General features: G+C 38.7%; 3 protein-coding genes across 12 annotated transcripts in view; 2 read left to right on the plus strand and 1 right to left on the minus strand.

Moving 5' to 3' along the window:
• The window catches only part of LOC107997984 (G protein-coupled receptor kinase 2), a 28,246-nt gene extending 25,205 nt beyond the window's left edge, over positions 1 to 3,041 (minus strand). The window contains exon 1 of the mRNA XM_062085613.1: positions 2,849 to 3,041. The gene's annotated coding sequence lies outside the window, so the exon portion shown is untranslated. The remainder of the gene's footprint in view (positions 1 to 2,848) is intronic.
• A 2,257-nt stretch (positions 3,042 to 5,298) lies between these two features.
• Positions 5,299 to 16,342, plus strand: LOC107997985 (lysyl oxidase homolog 3A). 3 transcript variants are annotated; one of them, XM_017056960.3, is made up of 8 exons: positions 5,299 to 7,006; positions 8,051 to 8,197; positions 10,052 to 10,345; positions 10,896 to 11,102; positions 12,122 to 12,419; positions 14,246 to 14,374; positions 14,663 to 14,786; positions 15,054 to 16,342. In XM_017056960.3, the coding sequence occupies exons 1-8, from the start codon at positions 6,811 to 6,813 to the stop codon at positions 15,174 to 15,176; spliced, it is 1,518 nt and encodes a 505-aa protein (XP_016912449.2). In that variant the 5' UTR covers positions 5,299 to 6,810; the 3' UTR covers positions 15,177 to 16,342. The 3 variants fall into 3 exon arrangements, with proteins under 3 accessions (XP_016912449.2, XP_061941598.1, XP_061941599.1); XM_062085614.1 differs by having other exon boundaries at positions 14,663 to 16,342; XM_062085615.1 differs by lacking the exon at positions 8,051 to 8,197.
• A 246-nt stretch (positions 16,343 to 16,588) lies between these two features.
• On the plus strand, positions 16,589 to 23,307 carry LOC107998036 (protein bride of sevenless). Of its 8 annotated transcripts, none has more exons than XM_028666789.2 (9): positions 16,589 to 17,146; positions 17,249 to 18,423; positions 18,552 to 18,680; positions 18,750 to 19,241; positions 19,300 to 19,809; positions 21,267 to 21,755; positions 21,840 to 22,180; positions 22,289 to 22,540; positions 22,746 to 23,307. In XM_028666789.2, the coding sequence occupies exons 2-9, from the start codon at positions 18,264 to 18,266 to the stop codon at positions 22,995 to 22,997; spliced, it is 2,625 nt and encodes an 874-aa protein (XP_028522590.2). In that variant the 5' UTR covers positions 16,589 to 17,146; positions 17,249 to 18,263; the 3' UTR covers positions 22,998 to 23,307. The 8 variants fall into 8 exon arrangements, with proteins under 8 accessions (XP_028522590.2, XP_061941593.1, XP_016912535.2 ...); XM_062085609.1 differs by having other exon boundaries at positions 22,319 to 22,540; XM_028666790.2 differs by having other exon boundaries at positions 16,831 to 17,146; positions 17,232 to 18,423.
• Positions 23,308 to 24,206: the final 899 nt, after the last annotated feature.

Below are 24,206 nucleotides of genomic sequence, written 5' to 3' on the forward strand. Positions count from 1 at the left end.
TCATTATCATATCCTGTGTATGCCCATACTACTTGATACAACCCAGTCACGATCATAGTCGTCGAATGGACTTCCAGTGGAATTAGATTCAAACTAGATGGATTCTCATCAAAGTGGCTCTTATGGCTTGCTGCATTACACCGGTAAATCCTATTAAACTGCAACGGCTAACGAATGGGTAACCCGACACGGACTCTAAATTAAGTAACAGGCGAAAAAAGGGGGAAGTGGGGGGTAGGCAGAAGGTGACGGCGGAAGAGGAACGACGAAGATCGTTAAAGGTTTTAAACGCTTTTTCTCGATGACGCGATTCCGGTACCGTAGAACCGGATTAGGAAGCGGTAAGCAATGACGATAACGAAGAGAAAAAACACTATAAATAATAATAATATCATTATGAGAGAAATAACGATAATCAGTTTCCTGATTTTCCTATCTTTTTTGATTAATTAAAAATTTTTTCTTCCTTTCTTTATTTTTTTTATTTATTATTAAAATCTATTATTATTAATCAATAATGAATAATTTTAGACAAATTAATGTAATATCTATATAGTATATTTGTTAGAAAAATAACACAATTACCAATAACATTTTAGTTAGATGTAATATTAATATCCCTTTCCGTATAAATCATGTCACATGTCCTATATCACACAACTACTCAATGCAGGTGTCTCAGGAAAAACTTCGATCGCATTAATCATCGAACAGATTGTTCTTACTTGATCGTTTAAACGACGAAGAATGAAACTGGTATTTCTAACCGCGAAACGTAGAAATTGCCCACGCATTTCATAAATAATAAGTTTTCTCTATTCCGAATTTTATATATCCTTCCAAGACGATTCACATAACGTTTTACTTCTCCATCACTCTCCCTTACCGTTGAAACAATCATCGTTGTGTTAAAAGAGAATAAAATACTCGCTGTCATGTATGGTTTAGATATAGTTATGAATACGAGAAACAAAGCTACGAAGGGATATTTGTTTTCTGTCGATTGATTCCCAAGGGATTATATGTGGAAATAGAAACTGCCAATAATCGATCAATCGTGGTGGGCACCGTTGCACACACACACACACACACACATATATGTTCTTTGATATATATACGTGGGAAATATTGATATCTGTTAAAAACATCTATGACGTGTCAATTAGTAATGCATTTTATACGTAACGATTATATCACAGACATAACAGGAAACTAAGGAAAGCAAGGAGAAAGAGAAAAAGAAAATTCAAAAAAGACATAAAAATTTTCGAAGAGGAAAATAAGGAAAGAATAAATAAGAAATTTACAAAAAAAAATATATAAATGATTTGAAAGGATAAGAAGGATAGAAAAAAATTATCAATAACGTATCAATTGCACGCACAGAAAATATACAATTATAGAAAAAAGTTTCTTTTCAAATGTGAATTTAATCTTTTATCATTCATATATATTTAAAAATCAGAAAATAGAAAAACACACAAACATTTCTTTAACTATAAAAACGAAATTTAATTGTATTTAAGAAACAATAATTATGTCATTGATTTATATCTATATATTTTTTTACGTTCGAATTACGAATAATATAATAACATATAAAAAAATGATTTAATGGAAAATTTTAATCGCGAATTACCATTGTCAAGATGCAAATTGTTTACCTATATTTGATGGTTGCTTGCGTCAGAGAATTTGCAGAAGTAAATAGCGAACAATGCAACACTATCGATACATTCCAGACAAGAATCCTATATATCTAGCCATTGGAAAGATCACAATAAAGTAACGATTTTAATGCTTTTTTCCCCAAGAACAAGTGAATTTTCACAATATCCTTGTTTGTAAGACGAAAGAAAAGGAACAATTGGAGACGAGATGCGATGAAAAAGCACGCGGCAATGTAACAACGCGAGGAGGCGCGGAAAGCTCGTAACTCGCCAATGAAAGGGGCGATTGAATAAGAGACAATGAACATCGATGGCAGCGCGGGCGAGTTCATTGAAAGGGAGATGGAACTTTTGCCCGCGAATCGAGACGTATTGTAGAAATGGTAGACACATGTTTTCCCAGTCCACAAAATGCCTCTTGTGCGCGTGCATCAAATTGAAGAATCAAATAGGGAGAAACAGAGGGGGCTCTTTGTCCGTCGCAGACTGAAAACACTTTCCGTCGCCGCACTTCGAGCGAACAACTTAATTTGACACTGTCGGTATTACTACTGTATATTTTTCTTCCTTTTCTATCTCTCTTTCATTGTTGTTCCATTCAGGAGAGAATAATAAAGACGGAAGAGTTTGATGATATTAATGACAAAGTAAATAACGAGATGGATTTAACGTACAATGATCAAGGAAGAATAGGCCGTTGATTGTAAACTTGGAAATATTTAGACGATAAGAAATATTCCAGATGACACACAGAAGCCCGCCTAAATATTCTCGTGATTGAAACGTGACTTTACTACGGACAATCACGAGATGCCGGCTTTCAAAATCTGTCACACGAGGTAACACATGCAGAACGGTATATAAAATCTCGGAATAGACGAATTTATGACAAAAATATAGCATGCAATGTGCACATGGGTGCGTGATTACAATTAAAATTTTCGTGAACACGAAAAAGGAAAAAGAAGAAAGTAGAGAAGAAGAAAGATGGGAATGAGAGACGCCGTTACCGACGGAGCGTGTCTTGCACGTCATGGGCACGAGTCAGTACAATATCATTTCGCGAAATACGAGACGGGCGAAAACGATCTTACGATGTTTTTCATGGGGGTAGACCTGCTGAGCGAAGAAGAAAAACACGTATGGTTTTGGTACACCCGATATAATATAACACACACCGATAGCAGAGCACCGTGCGGTCGTAACAGCGACACGAAGAAAGCGCAATGGCCGACCGCTGCACCTCTGCTGGTAGCTTCGATCCTTCCTGGCCACGAGGACTTCGTACACACTTGATCGTTCAGGAATCGACACGCGCACACGATACGCCTTTTCCGAATCCCTGAGACCGTTAAGATCCGTGGATGTTTTTTTTCCGTTTCACGAACGCAGCCTGGGACGGTTCGTACTGTCCGATCGTATGAACCCGCTGCCACTCGCACCAGACCGCCACGCACCGTCCCGTCCGCTGGATAAAAACCGACTAACTGGCATGCTCCTTCTCGAGCCGCGATGCACCGCCACGGATGAGAAGGTTAGGTGGAGGGGACATGGTTGGGATACAGAGGACGACGCCTCCACCCGGCGAAAGTGCGACAGAGACGCAGATAGACGCGCGGACGACTCCGATTGGGCGTGGTAGAGTCCCTAGGCTCGTCTTCGGATACCGACTGCGGGTGCGATCCTCGCGGACGCCATATTGATTTAATCGCTCGCGCGGCAATTTTAAACACGCGTTCCATTAATTTCAATTTTTCGTATTTGATATTTTGTAAAACAAAAACATTAATCAAAATTATTATAAACAATACGATATACTTAATCAATCAAGAATTATTTAATGATATTGTACAATAATAACAATAGAAATAAAAATTGTATTTATCATTGCAGATGCGTACAGGTCGGTAAAGTGATTTCGCGCGAAAACCAACGTCATTAGGGCGCTACTCTTTGTCTTTACAGTCTTTTAAAGTGCGACTGCTCTGTGAATGCAACCGATCGAGACGCGATTCGAAAAAGAAATAACAAATGATGATCAAATCATAATATGCTAGCGTAATGCATCGGCTTTTCGTTGAAATCTCCAAGGTGCGATGACGCGGCATGTGTTACCGGGCGAGAAAGATGCTTGGTATTTTTCACGCCTTTACAGACCGACTCTAATTTCGATTCTTTCAGAGCCCTCGAAAATTATCCCCTTGGCAAGCCGACGGAAAAAAAAGAGAAAGAAACTAAATAAAACGAGCAATCCGACCAGACGCTTGCAACAATGCATCTGGAGTATCAATCACGTATGTCATTAATGGTTGCGGTTGCGGTTACAAGGCATCGAGAACTATAATTCAGACGGGTCGGTGTACCCGTGATACAGCGCATTACGTGGCGAAACGCGATTTACGATGTCCATTGTCGCCGACGATACAAAAAAAGACCGTTTCATTTTTGCACGAACCTGTCGGTCTTCGTTCTACTGCAATTTTGTAATTTATCATCGTGATAAGAAAATCTCTGTCCGCTATAATCTTTCCATGCAGTAAAAAGGGAAATGGAACTCGAGGAGAGATTTTTTATAAGTTATAAGTGGAAAATATTCGAATCAGTTCTCTCGAAGATGATCGTGGCTCCACATTTTATTCGGTGGTGTCGAACTCGACCAATTATTTCCTAATCTATCTTACGCAACTTTACCACGAATCACCCTGCTTATTTCGACATCGGTCCGTTCATATTTCTCGTAAAAATACTGGAATAGTGGAAATTTTTCAGATGATTTTATAATTATTCGAAAATTTAATAATTTCACTAGTAAAAACTAACAAAGAAAAAAGAAAGTACGTAAAATGAAATCGTTCAAGATAAAGTAACAACTTTAAAATGTTGTTTAAATAAAATGAATCACCAATTTCTACGCAATTTTTATACGCAATGGAAGAGGAACAGGAAATCGTGAAATGGAATGATTAGACCGTGACTCGAAACGGCGTGATAGTTTGGCCAGATTGCCAAAGTTGTTAATTAAACGTTGATCAGTGGAAATTTCTCAAGTAGGAAATTCCCCTCGCGTAAAATATCGTGAAGTGTTGAACTTTTGGGAGGGGAATATCGTGGAAATTTGGCCGCGAGATCGAGCCGGCGAATTAAGTCCCTCTTCCTCCGTCCCATCTCCGCGTTTGGGTGGCTCGTATCGGAAGTATGTCAAGAATTTAGGCCTGGGCCATTTTCTCTAATAGCTCATACGATAATTGCTCGTTCGTGTTTGCCACGGTTACGCCACGGCAAATGAACCGTGTCAAAAGCTGCCTGTTACTCGAATTATACCATTTCTTCTCTCTATTTTTCTTTCTTGCCAGCATCCTCGTGACGGCGGCGGTGAGGTCATGATCAAGTGGACGACAACGGCGAAAAAGAGGCGCCCCGCGCTTCCTTCAATTCAGAGACGAGTTTCTTCGAGTTTCTTTCCAATGGAAATTTCTGAATTTATCACAAAACGTCCTCCAACCATTCGCGCGTCCATTGATTCCGGTAATTTAATTGCGTTGACCTCTGTTGACTTTTCAGATTAATTTCAATCTATTCAAGGTCTTTCCTTTTCTTTTTTTTTTTTTTCAATCGTTTTAGTAGAACGAAGCAATGGGAAGAATGTTGAGCAATCGTGAGCAAATTTTGCAAGATACGGATAAGAAAAATTTGTTAAACCTTTAATTTTTCCGAGTATATATTTTTTGGACGATTCTGTGCAACTCGATCCTCGTAATTTTATTTACAAAATTAGAAAACTTTGGGCGCTTTTTTAAAAATCAGAGTGACTATTGTGCAACGAGTCAATCATACGAGACCGGTGTATCGAATAACGTGGACCACGTTCCGCCGGCCGCAGAGGCTTTCTAAGCTGAGGATCTTTTTCTCTCGAGATCGAGTTGCCGCTGGCAGGGACACGCGAGCCTCCCCACGGATTCACAGTTGGGAAAAAAAGCGCGCGCTTCTGCCCATCCTTCGCCACGTCCTGCCGATGGAATTCGAAAAATCTCCCTCGAAAACGTTCCCCGTTACCCGAACACGGATCGATTCTCCACGACGAAGATTCTACTTTTTTCTTTCGAAAATTTGCCATTCGAAGACTATTCCGGATTATTCGATATTGCGTTCAAAATTATTTCTTTTTTTTTTTTTTTAAGAGAGAATTTAAAGTAAGTTTAAATACATTCTGGATATAATAAATTTTACGTAGGATTTTATTGATGATTTTTTTCTTTTTTTTGCGAATTTTAAATGGCGAGTTTCACGAGTTAATTGATAGAAATTGTAAAGTTTCGAAAAACTTTTTCCATTTTCTTAACACCACCAGTTGGGGATAGGATTCTAATTTTGCTTCGAACATTGTTGAAACACCTTTTCCGGAAATTTATTCAGATAAAACAGTGCAATTTAACTCGCAACTCGTTCCTGTTTCAACGAGGAAATAACTCGTTCTCATTTTCGCAAATTTAAAAATTTAACTCGATCGTCTGGAAACGTTCTTTCGATCATTCAAAATTCAAAGTGTTAAAGGGATTGATATGATCATCGTCGGGGGATTGACTCGAGATCGAATCGAATCGAATTTTCGGAAAATTTTAACGTCGAAGCAACCGTTCCCCCTCCGATCTGTCGATTGAACGGTGAAATCTGGTAATCCCATCGCCGCACTCGAGTTATCGGATTATCCGAGCGCGGATTTTACGAAGCGAAAAAGGAAAGAAAGAGAGGAAGAAAGAAAAATAAGGAAGGGGAGGGTGGAAAAAGCGATCCGCCATGTGCGGCGACCGCGTAACACTCGAGAACGCTGTGCTCGTCTTACAACTGGAGCAAATATATTACATCGCGTGATCAGAGGCACGCATCAGTAGCCTGCGGTACGGTAAACGAAATACACGTGCGGTTCGATTTTAATCGCGACGTTGCGGATCCGTTTCTCTCTGTTCATCCAAGGGGAAAAACTGTCGCTTTCTTTCTTAAAATTTGCAAATATGCACGAACATTTTTAAAAAAAGGGGGAAAGGAGGGGTGGAGAGAGGAGCGCGAAAGAAGAAATGAAGGATTCGTTGTTTTAACGGTTTGGTAGCAATCTCAAGGGGAAGGGAAAGTTTCGAACACTGAGATGAATTGGAGGATTTTAGTCGTTGGATTTTCGTTGGCGATCGTGGTGGATATCTGCGCGGCGAATAACGATACTTGGGACAAGATTCGCGAGAAAAAGGCGAGGTTGGTGAAGAAATTGAAGAAGGATTTCCGCAAGTTGAAGAAGCAGGAAGGAGCCGTGAAGTTGGTGGGCAGCGAGAATGGTGGACACGAAGGTAACGATTCTTCTCTCGAAATCGAAACATTCCGTATAGCGTTTGACAAGAAATCTTTCGAATATTCTCAAACTGTATTAAAATTGATCTTCTTAAAGAACAATTTTTCAGCAACTTCAAAGAGCTGGGTAATTTTTACGAGAGTCGAAAATCGTGGCAATTCGAAAGTTCGAAATTTGAAATTTCGCGCCCTGCTAAGCGATCCTCGATCGGCCAATAATAAAATGGAGGAGTTAAGCGTTAAACGTTGCGCGTTAAACAGACGTCTTACGTGAAACTGCGCGATTTTATCAGCCGTTGTATTCTTGCATAAGTAGTGCAATGACGATTAAAAAGGGGTCAACTCGAGGATGATTTATGTCAACGACGACTATGTGTCATCGTAAGTAAAACGTCACGTAGGCACCGCGAGACACGAGAGATGGGACGGCCAACGTCAAATTGGGCCATAAAACAGGATGGAACCCGTCCCAGGGACGTTCGCATGTCAATTTTTATTACCCTCCATTCGATATTACATTCCGACCTAACATCCCCTATTCTGTTTCGTCCATTTTCCCTCCCTCGTCCCTCTCTCTATTCGCAGAAAAAGGAAAACGGTTAATCTCTCCGCCAATTCTCCTTCCGAACTGATGAACCCATTTTTCGCGTCCATCTTTGATTCCTTTTTTTTTTATTATTATTATAGTCGATTCTTCGATATTATTTTATATTATTTTGAAAACTTGGAATAAGTGACTTTTCGTAAAAGGAATATAATACGATTTGGAAGAATTTTTAATTTTGGCAAGAATTAGAAACTCGGAGAAAAACCGAACGAACATCTCTCTCTCGAGAGAGAGAATACATTTTTTAGCGTAAAGGAATTTCGAAACGAAGGAAAATAACGGTACAAATCTAAATAGGTAATTGACACTGGAGGAAAGATCAACCGTTTAAATGGCCAATTATCACGGCAACCCCATAAATACCGCCATTAACCAGACACGCGGTTGGAACCGGAAAATCAGCTTGTGCAAACTCATAATTCGATTGGTTACGCAGGAAACGTGGAAATACTTCACGACGGGAAATGGGGCAGCGTGTGCGACGACGAATGGGATTACTTGGAGGCCAATGTGGTTTGCAGGCAATTAGGCTTCGACGGGGCAATTAAACCGACAGCGAACGGTCACTTTGGCCAGGCCAGAAGTGAGATATTGCCTATTCATTTCAACCAATATTCTTCCTCGAGGAAAATAAAGAAACATTACAAACGTTTGTTGCGCATGAAATGATTGCGATTACCGTCTTAAAACTTGATTATCGTGAATCGAATTATCCAACGTTTTATACATTCTTTTATTTCTCTAGATATTTTTCAAAATTTTCGTTATAGTAATTGTACATTTTTATTATTGATTCTTATTATTGTGGATAGAATATTCTAGGTTTTATAGATTTTTTAAATTGATTAGTTTTTAAACGAATTCCATGAATACCCTAGATTTTAGAAATTCTTTTAGTCTTTAATTTGTATAACTCGAAACTATTATCGTACATTTTTGGGATATTCTAGATTTTATAGACTTTCTGAACTCTTTAATTTTCAAATAGATTCGAAGAGTTTTCTCACTTGAATTTCTAGATTTTTAGAATATTGTAGATAACTGTGGATATCTAAAATACCCTAGATTTTATCTCAAATTTTCTAAATTTGCTTTGTAATTTGGATTATTATTATTATAGACTTTACAGATATTTTCTAAGTTCCCTTTCAAATACAGTTCATTGTGGAATCATTTGCCACGTATTTTACCTCTGCAAAGAAATGACTTTTTCTTTGGCAATCTTTTTTTTGAATTGGAAATTGCAAAGCTAAAAATTATTAATTAAATAAGTAATTTGAAAATTGAAAAGTTTATAAGTTGAAAAATTTTTTGCTGATTTTAAATATTCGAAAAATTTCGAATTTAAAAAACTTTGCAAAATTCATAATTAAAAAGACTCGTTTGAATTAATAAAAATACGAAAGACTTTTCTCGAATAATAATTTATTTATAATTTCATTCAAAAAAGAAAATATTATTCCCCATAAAATTACACACGCTGAAAATATTACTAAAAAATTCAATCATTCCATCTGCAACAATCCGATAATAAATAAAATAGAAAGGACTACGATTGTTTCCAAGCTTGTGGGACAAAGTGGGAAAGAACGTCAATTAAATATAAATCATTCATCCCTCTGTCCTCGCGTTTCCAATGAAGGGAAAAAAAAAGAAAAAAGAATTCTTTGCGTAGAAAATTCATCGCCGCGTATTTCTTTAATTTTGCCCGATCAATTAAGGAGGAATTAAAATTTATTTCTCTCGATTATATTTTATCTTACGATGAACTTTATTATTATGAAACGTTGCGCATCGAAATAATCCAATAAGCTGATCTAGTGTAAATGTGAGTGAGCACGTATCCAACCGTAGATAAGAAGCATCTTTCACCTGTTCCTTTTAATCGAGGTCGAAACTGCCCTGCCTTAGTGGTCACGTGAAAACCATTCCACCCTATTGATTGGGATGTCGAAAGCTTTTTCCCACTTTCGTCCATCCAAAGAGTATCGAAACGTACAACAAACGATATTTTACTTTCTACATTTTTATATAAATTTAATATTTGAAACTGTTAACTCTTAAAATTCATTCTATAGTTGCAACATTTTTAAAACGCTCATCAATCATTTATTTTCCTTCCTCTCCAAATTTTCACATTTTCTAAATTTCTATATATAACGATGTGATATACTTTTTTATTTAATTTTCTCCTCCTCCTCCCTCTCTAACAACAAATCCCATTATACAGCTTACACGTATATCATATATTTAATATCATCAATCTCCCTCCTTATTCCCCCTTAAAAACCCTCTCAATTTCTCCTACGATACATGTATACAGAATTTAATGAAAAAAAATTATTGAACTTAAACTTCAAAGTCGAAAAACTGTCAAGAAAGAGACTCCCTCCCTCCCTCGATAGGAGGTACTAGTTTCTCAAAGGGTTTATTGCAGGAAGATATTGGATGGACAACGTGTATTGCGACGGGAGCGAGGACGAGCTCTCCAAGTGCAGGTTCGACGGATGGGGCGCTTCCGACTGCGAGGGCGGAGAGGCGGCCGGTGTAATTTGCGCCCGCGACCAGCAACAACAGGAAGCGGAGGATGGGGTTAGGGAGCGGTCGAAGGCGAGGAGGAAGCCGGAGAAACGGAGGATCAAGGATACACATCAGCAGGGAGTGGCGATAAGGCTGGCAGGGGGACGCGTCCACAGCGAGGGGAGAGTGGAGGTTAAGCTCGGGCGTTCAGGTACGCGATATTCAGGCGAGATTTTCACGAAGATTTTTCATCTTTTTTCTCTTCTTTTCACGATAAACCCGCGGATCTTGATATCTAATATTAATATCTTATCCCTTTAATTCAAAGAAAATTCTATAAATTAATATAATTCTATTAATTCTATAAATTCTATAAGTAATATACGACAGATACGAAAGATTTTTCATATTTTTTTTCTTCTTTTTACGATAAACCCGCGGATCTTGATATCTAATATTAATATCTTATCCCTTTAATTCAAAGAAAATTCTATAAATTAATATAATTCTATTAATTCTATAAATTCTATAAATAATATGCGACAGATACGAAAATTGTAGAAAGAGGTAAAAAGAATTTCGTTCGTTGAAAATTCAAAATTGAACAACATTTTAATCGTGTAATAAAAAAAATATTCCTCTTCGTTCTCCTACGATTCAAAGTTCTCGAAAGAGGAGGAAAAAAAATCTTAGAAGAAGAGAGAAAGAGAGAGAGAGGGAAAGAGGAACGAAGAAGAAGGACGAGATAATTTTTGTTTAAGATTGGGGTGTCATCTGCGGCGATGGTTGGTCCCTGTTCGAGGCCGCGGTTGTTTGCCGGCAATTGGGCCTTGGTTACGCCTCCGACGCCGTCCAGACCAACTTTTTCGGCGGCGAGAAGACGCCCATGGCCATCAGTGGCGTACAGTGTCGCGGGAACGAGAGCAGTCTGACCGATTGTCTGCACGACAAGCTCCTCGATTGTCCAGGTAAGAGAGAGAGAGAGAGAGAGAGAGAGAGAGAGAGAGAGAAGGCTCTTGGAACGAATCGACACGCTTGTTCTACTAATGAGAAATGCGGTCGGGTGGAGGATGCATCGGATTCTTGGTTTCGATGAAAAGGAAGAGGAATGTCGATTGACTAACGAGCCACAGCTTTGTTATATATATATCTTTGAGATTTTTATCTTCTTTTTGTAAGGAATAATAATGGAATAATGGAAACGAAGAATTGGTTTGCTAGGGAATTTTTTTTTCAATTCTAAATAGTGAAATATATTTAATTGCAGGAATATAAATATATAAATTTTGCCCTTTTGCTTTGGATCAAGTAATGGATCAAGTAATGGAAGAATTGTTTGCTAGGGAATTTTTTTTCAATTCTAAATCGTGAAATATATTTAATTGCAGGAATATAAATGTATAAATTTTGTCCTTTTGCTTTGGATCAAGTAATGGAAACGAAGAATTTATTTGCTAGGAAATTTTTTTTCAATTCTAAATCGTGAAATATATATTTAATTCTAGGAATATAAATTTTGTTTGCTAGGGAATTACTTTTAATTCTAAATGATGAAATATATTTAATTGCAAGAATATAAATGTATAAATTTTGCCCTTTTGCTTTGGATCAAGTAATGGAAACGAAGAATTTGTTTACTAGGGAATTTTTTTTCAATTCTAAATCGTGAAATATATTTAATTACACGAATATAAATTGTGTTTGCTAGGGAATTTTTTTCAATTCTAAATTGTGAAACATATTTAATTATAAGAATTTTCATCAATTTTATTCTTTCTTTTTTTTTTATTGCATGAATCAATAAAAAAAAACGAAATAATTCCAATTTTTAAATTAAAAAAAAAATATTCAATCAAAGATTTATCGAGAATGATTTTCCTACTTACATAAATTTTATATCCATATATGCATATAATTGAAACAAAAAAAGGAAAGGACAAGTGTAGTATGTGCACATCAAAATTCATTAAAAATCCTCACGATTTAGGCCCTGTAGAAAACGTGGCCAGCGTAGTGTGTCTTCGAGACATGCCTGATCTGGTGTTCGACCACATAGAACTTATGCGAACGGCCCATCTCGAGGACAGGCAGTTATATTGGTTACAATGCGCCATGGAGGAGAACTGCGTCGCCTCGCAGGCATATAAAATTCAAAAGGAGTCGGAAAATTGGCATTTGGAGACCAGGAGGCTTCTACGATTCACAGCGAGGATCTTGAACGCAGGAACCGCAGACTTCCGGCCGTCGGTGCCGAAACACCTTTGGGAATGGCACATGTGCCATATGTGAGTGATCGATGAAACGAAAGTTGTTATTTTTTTTTTTTTGGAAAATTAAAACGAGTCAAAGTTGCGATTATCGAATCGCAATTGTTTAAAAGAATGGAAAGGTTTTTTTAATGCAAATTTTTGTGTCTTTTTTCTCCTCTTGTTAAATTTCAAGCATTTTAAATTTGAACAAAATTTTCGAAATTGTTCAAATTCGGATGGTTCGACCGAATAAAAATTTGTACGATAGATAAAATTATTCAATTTTGTAAAACAAAGTTTCAACTACGAAACTCTTTAATTGAAATTTCTAAAGTTTTTAAAAATTTGATATTGTTTCATTAAGTTATTACGAACAGTTTTGTCATATTATCAAATGGGAAGAGAGGCAAGTAATAACCGAGCAAGAAAAATCTTTGATATTTCTTTCTTAAACTGCTCTCTTTCTTATCGTGATTTTCAATCTTTTCAAGTTTGTTCCTTTCAAAATGAAAATATTTGACGTCAATTGTTCATTCCTTGTTAAATTTATTTTATACCACCATATTTAAATTATATATATATATATATAAAAGATTCGAAATATTTAATCGAAATATTTAATTTAATAATTTCTTTTTTATCAATTTTATGAAAGGCTATTAAAACTGATTTAAAGTTAATATTCAAAAAAACGTTGGAAGAAAACCTTCGAACCAATTTACTTCCAATAAATTTCGCTTTATTTCCATTGAAATCGATTCCAAGCACACGAATAATATATTGAGAAGCTCGATAAAAACTTATGATTCATCCTGGATTAATAAAAAAGTCTCGAAAAAACGAGATTTTCCAATCGAGTAAAATCAATATCCGAATATTAAATTAAATAACGACTTTATGAATTATTATCTTCAAATTCGTTCGAAAATCATCGAAATCCGTCATCAATTATTTTCGATACCTATAAATATTCTCAATCAGTGCTAGTTAAAAACTCAATAAAATCTTGAATTATCGAAATTCTTTTTTTATCGTGCGATCGACCTTTCTCGTTAAACTAATTTAACAAATATTCAGATTCGTGTAAATAAAATTTTCAAAATCTAACAAAATTTTTTTTATCAACTGTTAAATTTTTCTTCAAATCGATCGATTCGTGACACTTTAGTAACGAAACAAGAATTTATTATCACATTTCTATCCACAATTTCTTCCGTCTCCAGCTAAAATAGATCCTTATGATACGTTATGAGCCATCTTCTGGATCAAGGAATCTACGAAACCCGTATCTTTAACACCAATCGATTCGAACAAGACGCGTATCTTTGCAAAAATTCTTTTAAGCTTGAAATTAATAAAATCGATTTGGCGTCTGTTTGGTAATATATATTATAATTAGAGCACAATAAGAAGAATAAACATTTTAATATCTGATTATAATTCATTCCCTCCCACAATTTCTAGAGCAGACAATTAAAATCTATTAACATCCTCTCGAATATTCACCATCAAAGCGAGTTAAATAATAGTAATTCGACGTAGGATAAATTATTTCCGATTTTTATCCAATCAAAATTCGTAATAGAAAGTTTGAATTGGATAAAAAGAAAATCTGCAAGACACATATCATTAAAAAACCAATGGGGATCAGGAAATTTATAAATATGAATTTCTCACTGTCAAAAATCTTTCAAAATTCTTCTAATCTCAAAAAATATACAAAAAAACCCCTCAAAAAACAATCATTAACGTTATTCCTGTGAATCTCCTTCTTCCAGAATTCTTAATTTTTATTACCCACCCTCTGATTCTCCAACCTCTCTCTTTCCCTCGATCATTAATTCCATGGTTGTTAACGACAGGCATTACCACTCTATGGAGGTGTTCGCCACGTTCGACGTGTTGGACCTGAACGGGACGAGGCTCGCGGAGGGGCACAAAGCGTCCTTCTGCCTGGAGGATAATCAATGCCTGCCGGGCGTGGAGGCGAGGTAAATGCAATTAGCGGACTCGTTAGGGTGAAAGTGATCCGCTCCTTCTGCGCGTTGATATATCCCCTCAACTTTCGATCACCGTCCCCCACTTTTTATCCGAACGGTTCAAAAATTCAAATTCCTATTACTTTATCTCCCTCTTAGTTAAACTTAAACTTGCGAAATTATCATTAAAAATCATACATTATTTCTTAGATTCTCCCCTTCCTTCGTTACGACACCCTGTGAGGATCGTTCTCTCCACGTTTAATTGGGGAGCCAATTAAAACGGGTGCATGATTTCAGGTACAAATGCGCCAATTACGGCGACCAAGGGATTTCCGTGAATTGTAGCGATATATACAGGCACAACATCGATTGCCAGTGGGTGGACATATCGGAGCTTCGCCCTGGGGAGTACATTTTCAAGGTAGGATGGCTCGAAAAATTCCCTCCCCCTGTTTTCGAACAACCTTTGTTTTTGATCGACGGCCAAGAAAGAGACAAGAGAGATCCATTAAGAAGCTTCCTTATATTTCTCCCAGACTTCCAAACTTGTAAATAATCGCTCCATTATTCTCCCTCCCTCTCTCTCTTTCGTCTCCTGTCTCCAATGAGAGAGAATCCTTATGGACATCCTTACGGTCCACGTCGCAAGATCGAAGGGGAGCGAGTGATCGAGATCGATATTTTTCAGGTCGGGGTGAATCCTGAGCTCAAAGTGGGCGAGATGTCGTTCGACAATAACGCGGCAATTTGCCGCCTTCTCTACACCGAATCGTTCGCCACTGTGCACAGTTGCGTCATGGGTCGTCCTTGACATCCCCCCTTCGTTACGTCATCATATATATAAAAACTCTCGATGCTACGAGCCCAATAATTTCGATCTGCTAAATTCGATTTCGATTAGACGATTTGAAAAGAAGAGGAATATTTAATAAACTATAGTTTATTCGTATATTTTTATTAAAATCAATAAAATCGAGGGGGGGTAACAGTTCAAATGCTTCATCGGTAAAAAGTTTTCTCTAATAAAGAGGAATTGGCCTGTAGCACGATTCCTTTGATCGCACGGATCCTTGTTACGAATATCGTGGAAGGAAGACGCGAGGAAATGGAATCGTATGCTTATTCGGAGCATTGGTGTTTGAGGGAGAGAGAGAGAGAGAGAGAGTTTCGTGAAGCTACGAACTAGGAGGATGCAGACTTGTGGGACATTCTAACCAATTTTGAATCTCAAGGAGGAATAAGATCGTTCGTGTATTCGGGATGTGTATACTCTGTTTATTTAAAATTGGAACGAGTTTATTTTCGCGCGAAACTTCATTATCATTGTACGCAAATCGACGTCCAGATCGCGCAACCAGTCAAGGAGGTTAGAAAGCGCACAGTCGAGCGAAAATTTTTAAATTTTCCGAACTAATTCTCCGATTAATTTAAATTTTAAATCATCGTATCCTAATGTATTAATTAAGGGGGATAATAATTCCAGTATAACAAGAGGGATAACGATCTTGGAATTTTTATTACGGAGAGAATCAACTATCTTTTCTTTTTTCTCGAAGGATTAAGTAAGGAAGACTTTTTTGAAGGGAAGACGAACAAAGTGCTTTTTAGATGTTTAGATTAAAAATTCCGTTCGATAACAGCACAGTTTTCGTGCCGTCGCTCGGAGGATTAGATTTGGAGTAGAAAAATAGCTGGGAACAAGGGGTTGTACAGCCTTTAAAAGTAGGTCATAGTTCTTTCTTTTAAACGAGCAACCTTCGATCGCTCATAATTTGATAATTAGCAACGTGTTCGTCTCGCCTCGCGTGAAACAGGGATCTTGATTGTCGATCGAGCCACTCGTTTATTTAGAAATTTTAGACACCTTGTTCCTTTCTTTCTTCCTCTTAAATTCCAAAGGGGAGAAATCAAATTTCCATTCTCCTTCGTTTTTTTCAAATTATTGTAAAAGAGGCAAATAAAAAATTTCCACTTTTATCATACGAATTTCATTTTTCCTGTTCCTTTCCAAAAATAAAAATACATACTTCTCAAAAATTAAGCAACTCTCGAGAAGAATCTGCTTCTCAAAACTCTCACGTTCGTAATTTGTAAAACTCGTTGAACATTCATCAAAGTCGAATGATCAAGATGATTTATCTAAACAAAATGTCCAACGAAGATTTAAACTCCTTCGATCACATCTCAAATAAATCTCAAATCCAATTAATAACATTAGGCTGGATGCAGGAGGAGGGTAACCCAGTTTACCCTTTCGTCCGGCCGAGGAATCCGCTGTCGCTTTCGATCATCGAGGAGGGGAGGGCTACTCCCTTCGTCTCTCGTTGTCCCTCGCCACTGTCAAGAAACAAGAGAGGCCTCGGCTGTCAATTAGGCCGTACGCGCTCCGCTTAAATGGCTGCAGACCTCAACGTGACTGAACGTGTAATACGTTTAGAAGGGGGGGAGGGCCCGCGGTACGGCTTCCGTGGTGGTCACTGCCGTGTGCAGTGCGCGCCAGCTGCTCCCCAAAGCGCACCACCGGCCTCACTTTTATACACTCGGTTTCATACGTTGCCCGAAAATAACCGGCTCAGTCGTTTCCCCGTACTTCAGCCGAAAACTTTGCGCCACGATCCAGTGACGATATAACGGAGGAGAGGAGAGGATTCGAAGAAGGAAGAAGCGGCGATCTCTGGGTCGATTTTTCGTGATGTTGGATAAAGAATAAAGGAGAGGATTTTTGCAGTGGTGGGGGATATTTTGGTAAAAGGGAGAAGATTTTATTAGTTGGACGTTTGGGTGAGTTTATTTTAGATGGATATTAATTGTAGTTATGCTTGTTTGATATTTAGTTCTCTTGTAATAATAAGCAGTTCTTATGCAGTTTGTGAATCGTAACAGGGTATATAAGCAGGTGGAATGAATTTTTAATGAGAAAGTTGATCAATAGCGAGTCGTTCTGATTGCAAGGAGGGAACTGAAGTAACCTATTTGTATTAATCCAACGCGAATCATATTTATCGATTATTGAAGAAATATTAATTTTTTCGAGAAGAATCTTTTTCCACGAAGATCGATAAATCTTCGAATCTTAAACGTGAAAGAATAAGAAAGCTATAATCAGAGCAAAAATTGTATAATATAAATTTCGAAGGAAAAAGAATGTTTACGATCAAGTTCGCGGAAAGCTTGATCGTTAGACTTAAATTTCAATGAAGAAAAAAAAAAGAAATAAATTTATTCGATTCCAAACGAAACTTTCTACCTTAGAGAGAAGTTAATCGTATCATCCTAAGGTCGATAAAAAATCGAATCTCGGAAGCAAAGGATTAAAAATAAGGATTTGATCGAACCCAAACACCTCTCCCGGAATCGGATTACAATTAAGAAAAAGAGATTATCAAAGTTGAAAGGGGAGGAACGAAACTGTACAACAAGAAACCTGATCGATTCCGGTATTACCCTCTAAATTCTAAGCTTCTAAGAAAAGGAATAAATAAAAAACATTCACGAGAGATCAAGAAACATGATCGACTCACCCGGATCGGCTAAGATAAGAAAGATGGGCGAATCGAAGGAGAAGTATCTAAATAAATTGGGTACATATGCGACATTGGGGGAATGAAATGAAACGGCGTTCCACGATAAACGTTATCCTTGCCGCCATTTTCCCTAGGATATTCCCCCTGCTTCTCGAGACGCCTCTTAAGGGGAGGAGTCGAGGCGAAGTCATGAATAACGGAAGAGGGAATGCGGAGAACAACGGATAGATCGATCGAAAACGATTTCTGGCCGACAATGGCGTCTCGATCCTCGCCTCGAGAAGAACTTTCCTCTTTTGAACGAACGATTATCGATTAAACACCGTCGTTGTTGGAGGTGAGAAATTCGTATCGTTTCGAGGGAAGGGAAGGGAATGAAATTGTTTCGAGGAAGGATGGCGTCCTCCCACTTTCTAGTGATTTTTCTTGCCGCGCTGCGCACCGCCCTAGGGACAAAAGACGACCTCGAGGATCCGAGCACGTGCTCGAGGAACAGGAGTTTGTTCGAGATCCCCGGTGACGCCGTTCTCTCTGGTAAACCAGTAAATTATTTAGAACCAGTAAATAAGTTACATTAAGCCTGTAACTCTTCCGATTTTTCCTTTTGGAAAACGAATCAGAATTTTGAACACTCGTATATATATATATATACACATTTTCAGTGTTCTTGAACATCAATCACGGGCCCTACTGCAACGTGACGAGCGATACTGGGTTGCAAGAAGTCGTGACCGCCTCGTACGTAGTTCATCTGTTGAACAAGTACGAATTCATTCCTGGATTCTCGTTGGGTGAGCCAATACGTGCACACACGCGTGTATACACGTCGAACTGCGCTAATTTAACGTTGAATGGGAAAGGTTTGAAGATCTTGGACACTTGTTTCGACGAGACGACCGTGTACAAACAAGCGCTGCAAGCAACCGTGGAGGCCGATTGCCGGGCGGACCGCTACGACATGGGGATATTATTGCCGTCCGAGTATGCGGGGATAATGGAACCGTTGCGCAACTACAGCGTTTCGCCTATCGCCACGTACGACGAGGAAAACTTGACGAGGCCGCTGATCAATCTGATGGTCCATTACATGAGCACCAGGTTCGAGACGGTCGATCTGCTATTGGCCAGCCACGACCCGGCGCTGAACATATTTCTGGACGCGGCAAGGGAGGCGGGGATTTGCGTGAAAAATTACGGGGGCAGTTTGGAGCTGGAGGGGGACGAGACGGAGCCGGTGATCGCCGTGATCGGGCGGAGGAGCGATATTCGGCAGTGGATAGAGAGGGGGGAGAGACTGGAGGAGTCGAGGAAAACTTGGATAGCGTTGTCCCTGGATGGATCGAGCGTGGACGGTGAATCGATCGGTTTTTCGGAGGGAGGAACTTACTTACTGTGGGAAAATTCTTGCAGATCTGGTTCCCTCGGGCTCGTACGCGGTGAGGGCGTCGCCGCTCGACCCGGAGCTACTCCAAGACGTGTCCTCGCCGAGCACGTTCCTCGAGGCGGCCGCCGAGCCCGTCACGCGTTCCCCGCACTTGCTCGGCGTGGGTAAAGCGGTGCTCGAGCTCGCGCAATTGCTGCAGGATATTCGAAAGCGGAACTGTCCACGGGCCACGGCCGCGTTGTGCGCGATGCAACGCTTCAACCCCGGCTCGAGGCAGGAGATGAGGAACGCGGACGTGTACACCGCGCTACGAATAATTGCGAGGTCGCACTCGATCAGGTATCTGGTGGCGATGAAGAGTCAGCGAGGGGACGTGGTCGACATGGCCGCGTACAACGTGGAGCCGGCTAATATGAAGTTCAGAGTGTCGGCCGAGTCAAGGATGCCCAAGATGCCGAGGCTGTGCTTGAAGAAGTACGCGAGGAACTGCGACGGGTGCGCTAATTTCAAGAAAAGATTCGGCCCTCGTGGCAAAGGTAATCCTCTCCTCTCGTTTCCGTGTTTGATGCATTTTTTCTTTTCTACGAACGAATTCGATTCGCATGAAAGGGGACCGTTGAAGGGAGAAAAATTTCAGTCGAAATTTCAGTTGGAAAGATTTTTAATTGTGAAAGATTGCAAAAAATTGTATAAACAATTCAGATATTCTGGAAATAGTTAAAAAAAAACTCTTCTCTTAAAGAGAATTTCAGTAAAATAATACATTGGAAGTTTTTAATCAGTCAAAGAAACTTTTAAGTAACTTTAAAGTAATAAATAAGAAATGTGATGTTTGAGAAGATTCTAGAAATAGTTGCAAAAGGAAGGGACTCTTCTCTTCAACAAAAATTCCAATCAAAATAATACATTGAAAATATTTTAATCCAAAGAAACTTTTAAAGCAAAAAAAGAAACGTGATGTTTGAGAAGATTTTAGAAATAGTTCAAAAAGGAAAAACTCTTCTCTTAAAGAGAATTTCAACAAAAATTTCAATCAAAATAATAGATTGGAAGTATTTTAATCAGCCAAACAAACTTTTAAGTAACTTTAAAGTGATGTTAAAAGTAAAAGTAAAAAATGTAAAAGTAATGTTAAAAAGAAATGTGATGTTAGATTCTAAAAAGAGTTGCAAAAGGAAAGACTGTTCTCTTCAACAAAAATTCCAATCAAAATAATACATTGAAAATATTTTAATCCAAAGAAACTTTTAAAGCAAAAAAAGAAATGTGATGTTTGAGAAGATTCTAGAAATAGTTAAAAGGACTGTTCTTCTCAACAAAAATTCCAACCAGAATAATACATTGAAAATATATTAATCCAAAGAAACTTTTAAAGCAAAAAAAAGAAATGTGATGTTTGAGTAGATTTTAAAAATACTTGCAAAAGGGAAAAACTCTTCTCTTAAAGAGAATTTCAACAAAAATTCCAATCAAAATAATACAGTGGAAGTATTTTAATCGGCCAAAGAAACTTTTAAGTAACTTTAAAGTGATGTTAAAAGTAAAAGTAAAAAATGTAAAAGTAATGTTAAAAAGAAATGTGATGTTAGATTCTAAAAAGAGTTGCAAAAGGAAGGGACTCTGCTCTTCAACAAAAATTCCAATCAAAATAATACATTGAAAATATTTTAATCCAAAGAAACTTTTAAAGCAAAAAAAGAAATGTGATGTTTGAGAAGATTCTAGAAATAGTTAAAAAATTCCAACCAGAATAATACATTGAAAATATTTTAATCCAAAGAAACTTTTAAAGCAAAAAAAGAAACGTGATGTTTGAGAAGATTCTAGAAATTAAAAAATTCCAACCAGAATAATACATTTTACTAGTATTTTAATCGGCCAGAGAAACTTTAAAAAAATATTAATAATAATTCTAATCATCTCTAAAATAACCTCGAAAAAAAGTTGCAACTGACATCATCCTTTTCAAAATGGTTCCCTCCCTCTGTCCCAGATTCGCTCGACAGGGGTTTGTTAAAGGCTGGCAACTGGATCCCAATCTTCCTGACGGTGGTCGTGTGCGGGACGTTCGCCTGCGGCGCGATCGCCGTCTTCATCATCTACCGTTTCATGGTCGAGGACGTCCTCGACGGGAACCCAGTGCTGACGATCGTCCTGATACTCGCCAACGTGTTCACCCTCCAGACCGTGCTTCCGTTCTGCATCAACGACGACTATTTGGGGGGCGAACGCTTGAACTCGAGGAAGATACTCGCGACGACCCTGGCCTTCGGACTCGACTTCTCCCTCATGCTGACCAGGGCCTTCTTCCTCGTGTTCTCCAAGGGGGGCGTGTTCACCGCCCACATAAACGGCCACCTCCAAGGGCTGATGGTGTTCTTCATGTTCTTCGTCCAGGTCGCCATATCCGTCATGTTCTTCGCCCTCAGCAACCACGACTCGGCCGTAATTATGAGGAGCCTGATATTCATCGCTCTTCTGGGTGAAAAGATTCTTCTATTTTACATATCCCCCCCGAAATAAAATAAAAAAAACTCGACAGCAAGAGAATGTCACCTGTTTCCAGGATACGATATATTCCTACTGATCACGCTGTTCGTCGTGTGCTTCTTCATCTTCCAACTGCCGCGCAATTACAGGGAGGGCAAGTGTTTCTTCGGCACGTCCATCGGCCTGTTGATCGCCTGGGCCGTGTGGCTCACCTGCTTCATCCTCGTGGAGCCTGAATACCGCGACACCGTGGTCTCCCTCGGAATCATATCCACCGCTTATCTCATCATTATAGGTATACTGATACCGAGGACGTATTACATGGTGACGCATCTCGCAAGGGGGAAGAAGTTCGGGCAGAGATTCGGCTCGACCGATCTTGCGCCCGACTCGAGGATCGACACGATTGGCAGGCAGGTGAGTATCCTCCTCCTGAATGGATTTTTTTCCAAATATAAAAATCTTAATCTCGCTCGTAATAGAATAATTTTGGAAACTATTTCTAACCATTTCTCGTATCACAAGAACGATGAAAAGAAAACTTTGTTCGGGCAGAGTCGCCCGTTTTACGACTACGTGCACTCCGGCGGGGGAAGCACGACCAATTTGCACGTGACACCCACCATGTATCCCAACTATTACGGAAGCTCGAGCCCAGGGCAAAAGTATCTAGGCAACAGAAGGATTCCCGGATACAACAATTACGGATACCACTCGGAGATGCGGGAAGTGAATAACTCTTACTCGATACCGCAAGTCTGCATCGAGGATGCGGACGTGAGATTTTTTTTTTAACAACATTTCTTTCTAAAATTCAAAATTGATTTATCATTCGACAAATCGGTCGTTTCGATATACTTGAAATTAAATCGTGGGTGGGTGGGATTTTTCGGAAAGCTACGATTCGATGAGATTCTTCTCCTTTTCTTTCTCTCATTTTCACTTAAATTCGTCGAGAATAAAGGGAACACGCACTTTCCAGTCGAGAATCGACGGGAGCGCGACTTACGCGCGGCCGAAGAGCAACCGGAAGAGGAGGGCCAAAGGAGAGAAGGATTGCATCGAGACGGACGTTTACGTGGAGAGCAACGTGTCGGCGTGTCGGAGATCGATCAACGAATCCGCGTATGCCAGCAGCAGGTCGAACAGCCCCAGGTTGGCCCAGGTCGAGGCGACGATTCGCGAGGAGGAGGAGGAGAGGAACGAGGAGACGAGCAGGATCACTCGATTTTGAACGAGGAGGAAAATTTTTTTGGTTTAATTGCACGTTTGACTTGAAATTGTAATAAGCAATTGTCCTAGCCGATAGATCTTCGTGTTTAAACTTGTCGTCTAAGTGAATCTAGTCGGTGAATAGCGCGAAAGTTGTTTCTTCGACTCGATGAGATACAAAGATGAGCGAATGAGTGAATGTAAAGGTGAAGAATATATAAAGAATGGACGAGGTTTTTAATTAATATCGTATAAACGAAAAGTATTGTAATATTTATCATTTAAAATTCGTTACAAAAATACAAAAAAAATATATAAGAGACAAGATGAAAGGAAATATTCTTTTCTAAATCCTTTCTCCAGAAAAAAAAATATATATATATATATCGTAATACGCGTGAATGAAAATGAAATTTTAATTTATTTACTTTTTAATACTCCGTTTCCCTCTCGTTTTCTTTCGGAAATAGAAATCGTTTCCGAAGCGTTCGATCGACTTTCACGATAAAACGGAAATCCTGTCTGTCGGCCATTATCGGCGTAATTAAAGTACAAAACGAGGTGAGGCCGAGGCAGGGTCCCTTTTGCGCGTGGAAAGGACCAGCGCGTGCGAGAGAAGCAATTTCGCGTGCTCCCCGCCGAAATTGCATTATGGTCGATCGTAATTCCGCAATCGGGGGCACAGGTGCAGGTATATCGATGCCGTAACCGGAAACGCGGACGATGGAAACGCAACCCATGGAAAATTGAGAAACTGTTCGAAACCGAGAAAATTAATTTTTCCTTTTTTTTTTTTTTTTTTACATCGAATCCTCTATCACTTTATTCTCAGAATGCTCAGAAAGCGAGAAATTTAAACGAAATTTCGACGGAGTTTCAAAAATTTTCAAACTCCAAGATCTGAAATTTCCAAATCTGGAAAATCGACAAAAATTAAATCTCGAAACACGAAAAAATTGTAAAAGCGAGAAAGGAAAATTTTCAAATTCCAAGATCTGAAATTTCTAAACCCAAATCTGGAAAATCGACAAAAATTAAATCTCGAAACACGAAAAAATTGTAAAAGCGAGAAAGGAAAATTTTCAAATTCCAAAATCTGAAATTTCTAAATCCAAATCTGGAAAATCGACAAAAATTAAATCTCGAAACACGAAAAAATTGTAAAAGCGAGAAAAGAAAATTTTTAAATTCCAAGATCTGAAATTTCTAAACCCAAATCTGGAAAAGGGAT

Source organism: Apis cerana, linkage group LG15, assembly GCF_029169275.1.
Source record: "Apis cerana isolate GH-2021 linkage group LG15, AcerK_1.0, whole genome shotgun sequence".
In the NCBI taxonomy this organism is placed as follows: domain Eukaryota; kingdom Metazoa; phylum Arthropoda; class Insecta; order Hymenoptera; family Apidae; genus Apis; species Apis cerana.

What these genes read in the sequence shown, in the direction of transcription:
- LOC107997985 (XM_062085614.1), top strand. Translation starts at nt 6,811, where the DNA reads ATGAATTGGAGGATTTTAGTCGTTGGATTTTCGTTGGCGATCGTGGTG. An exon ending in CGAGAATGGTGGACACGAAG is followed by an intron (nt 7,007 to 8,050) that starts GTAACGATTCTT and finishes TTGGTTACGCAG; the next exon opens with GAAACGTGGAAATACTTCAC. An exon ending in CTGCCGGGCGTGGAGGCGAG is followed by an intron (nt 14,375 to 14,662) that starts GTAAATGCAATT and finishes GCATGATTTCAG; the next exon opens with GTACAAATGCGCCAATTACG.
- LOC107998036 (XM_028666789.2), top strand. Translation starts at nt 18,264, where the DNA reads ATGAAATTGTTTCGAGGAAGGATGGCGTCCTCCCACTTTCTAGTGATT. An exon ending in CATTCCTGGATTCTCGTTGG is followed by an intron (nt 18,681 to 18,749) that starts GTGAGCCAATAC and finishes TGAATGGGAAAG; the next exon opens with GTTTGAAGATCTTGGACACT. An exon ending in GGATGGATCGAGCGTGGACG is followed by an intron (nt 19,242 to 19,299) that starts GTGAATCGATCG and finishes AAATTCTTGCAG; the next exon opens with ATCTGGTTCCCTCGGGCTCG.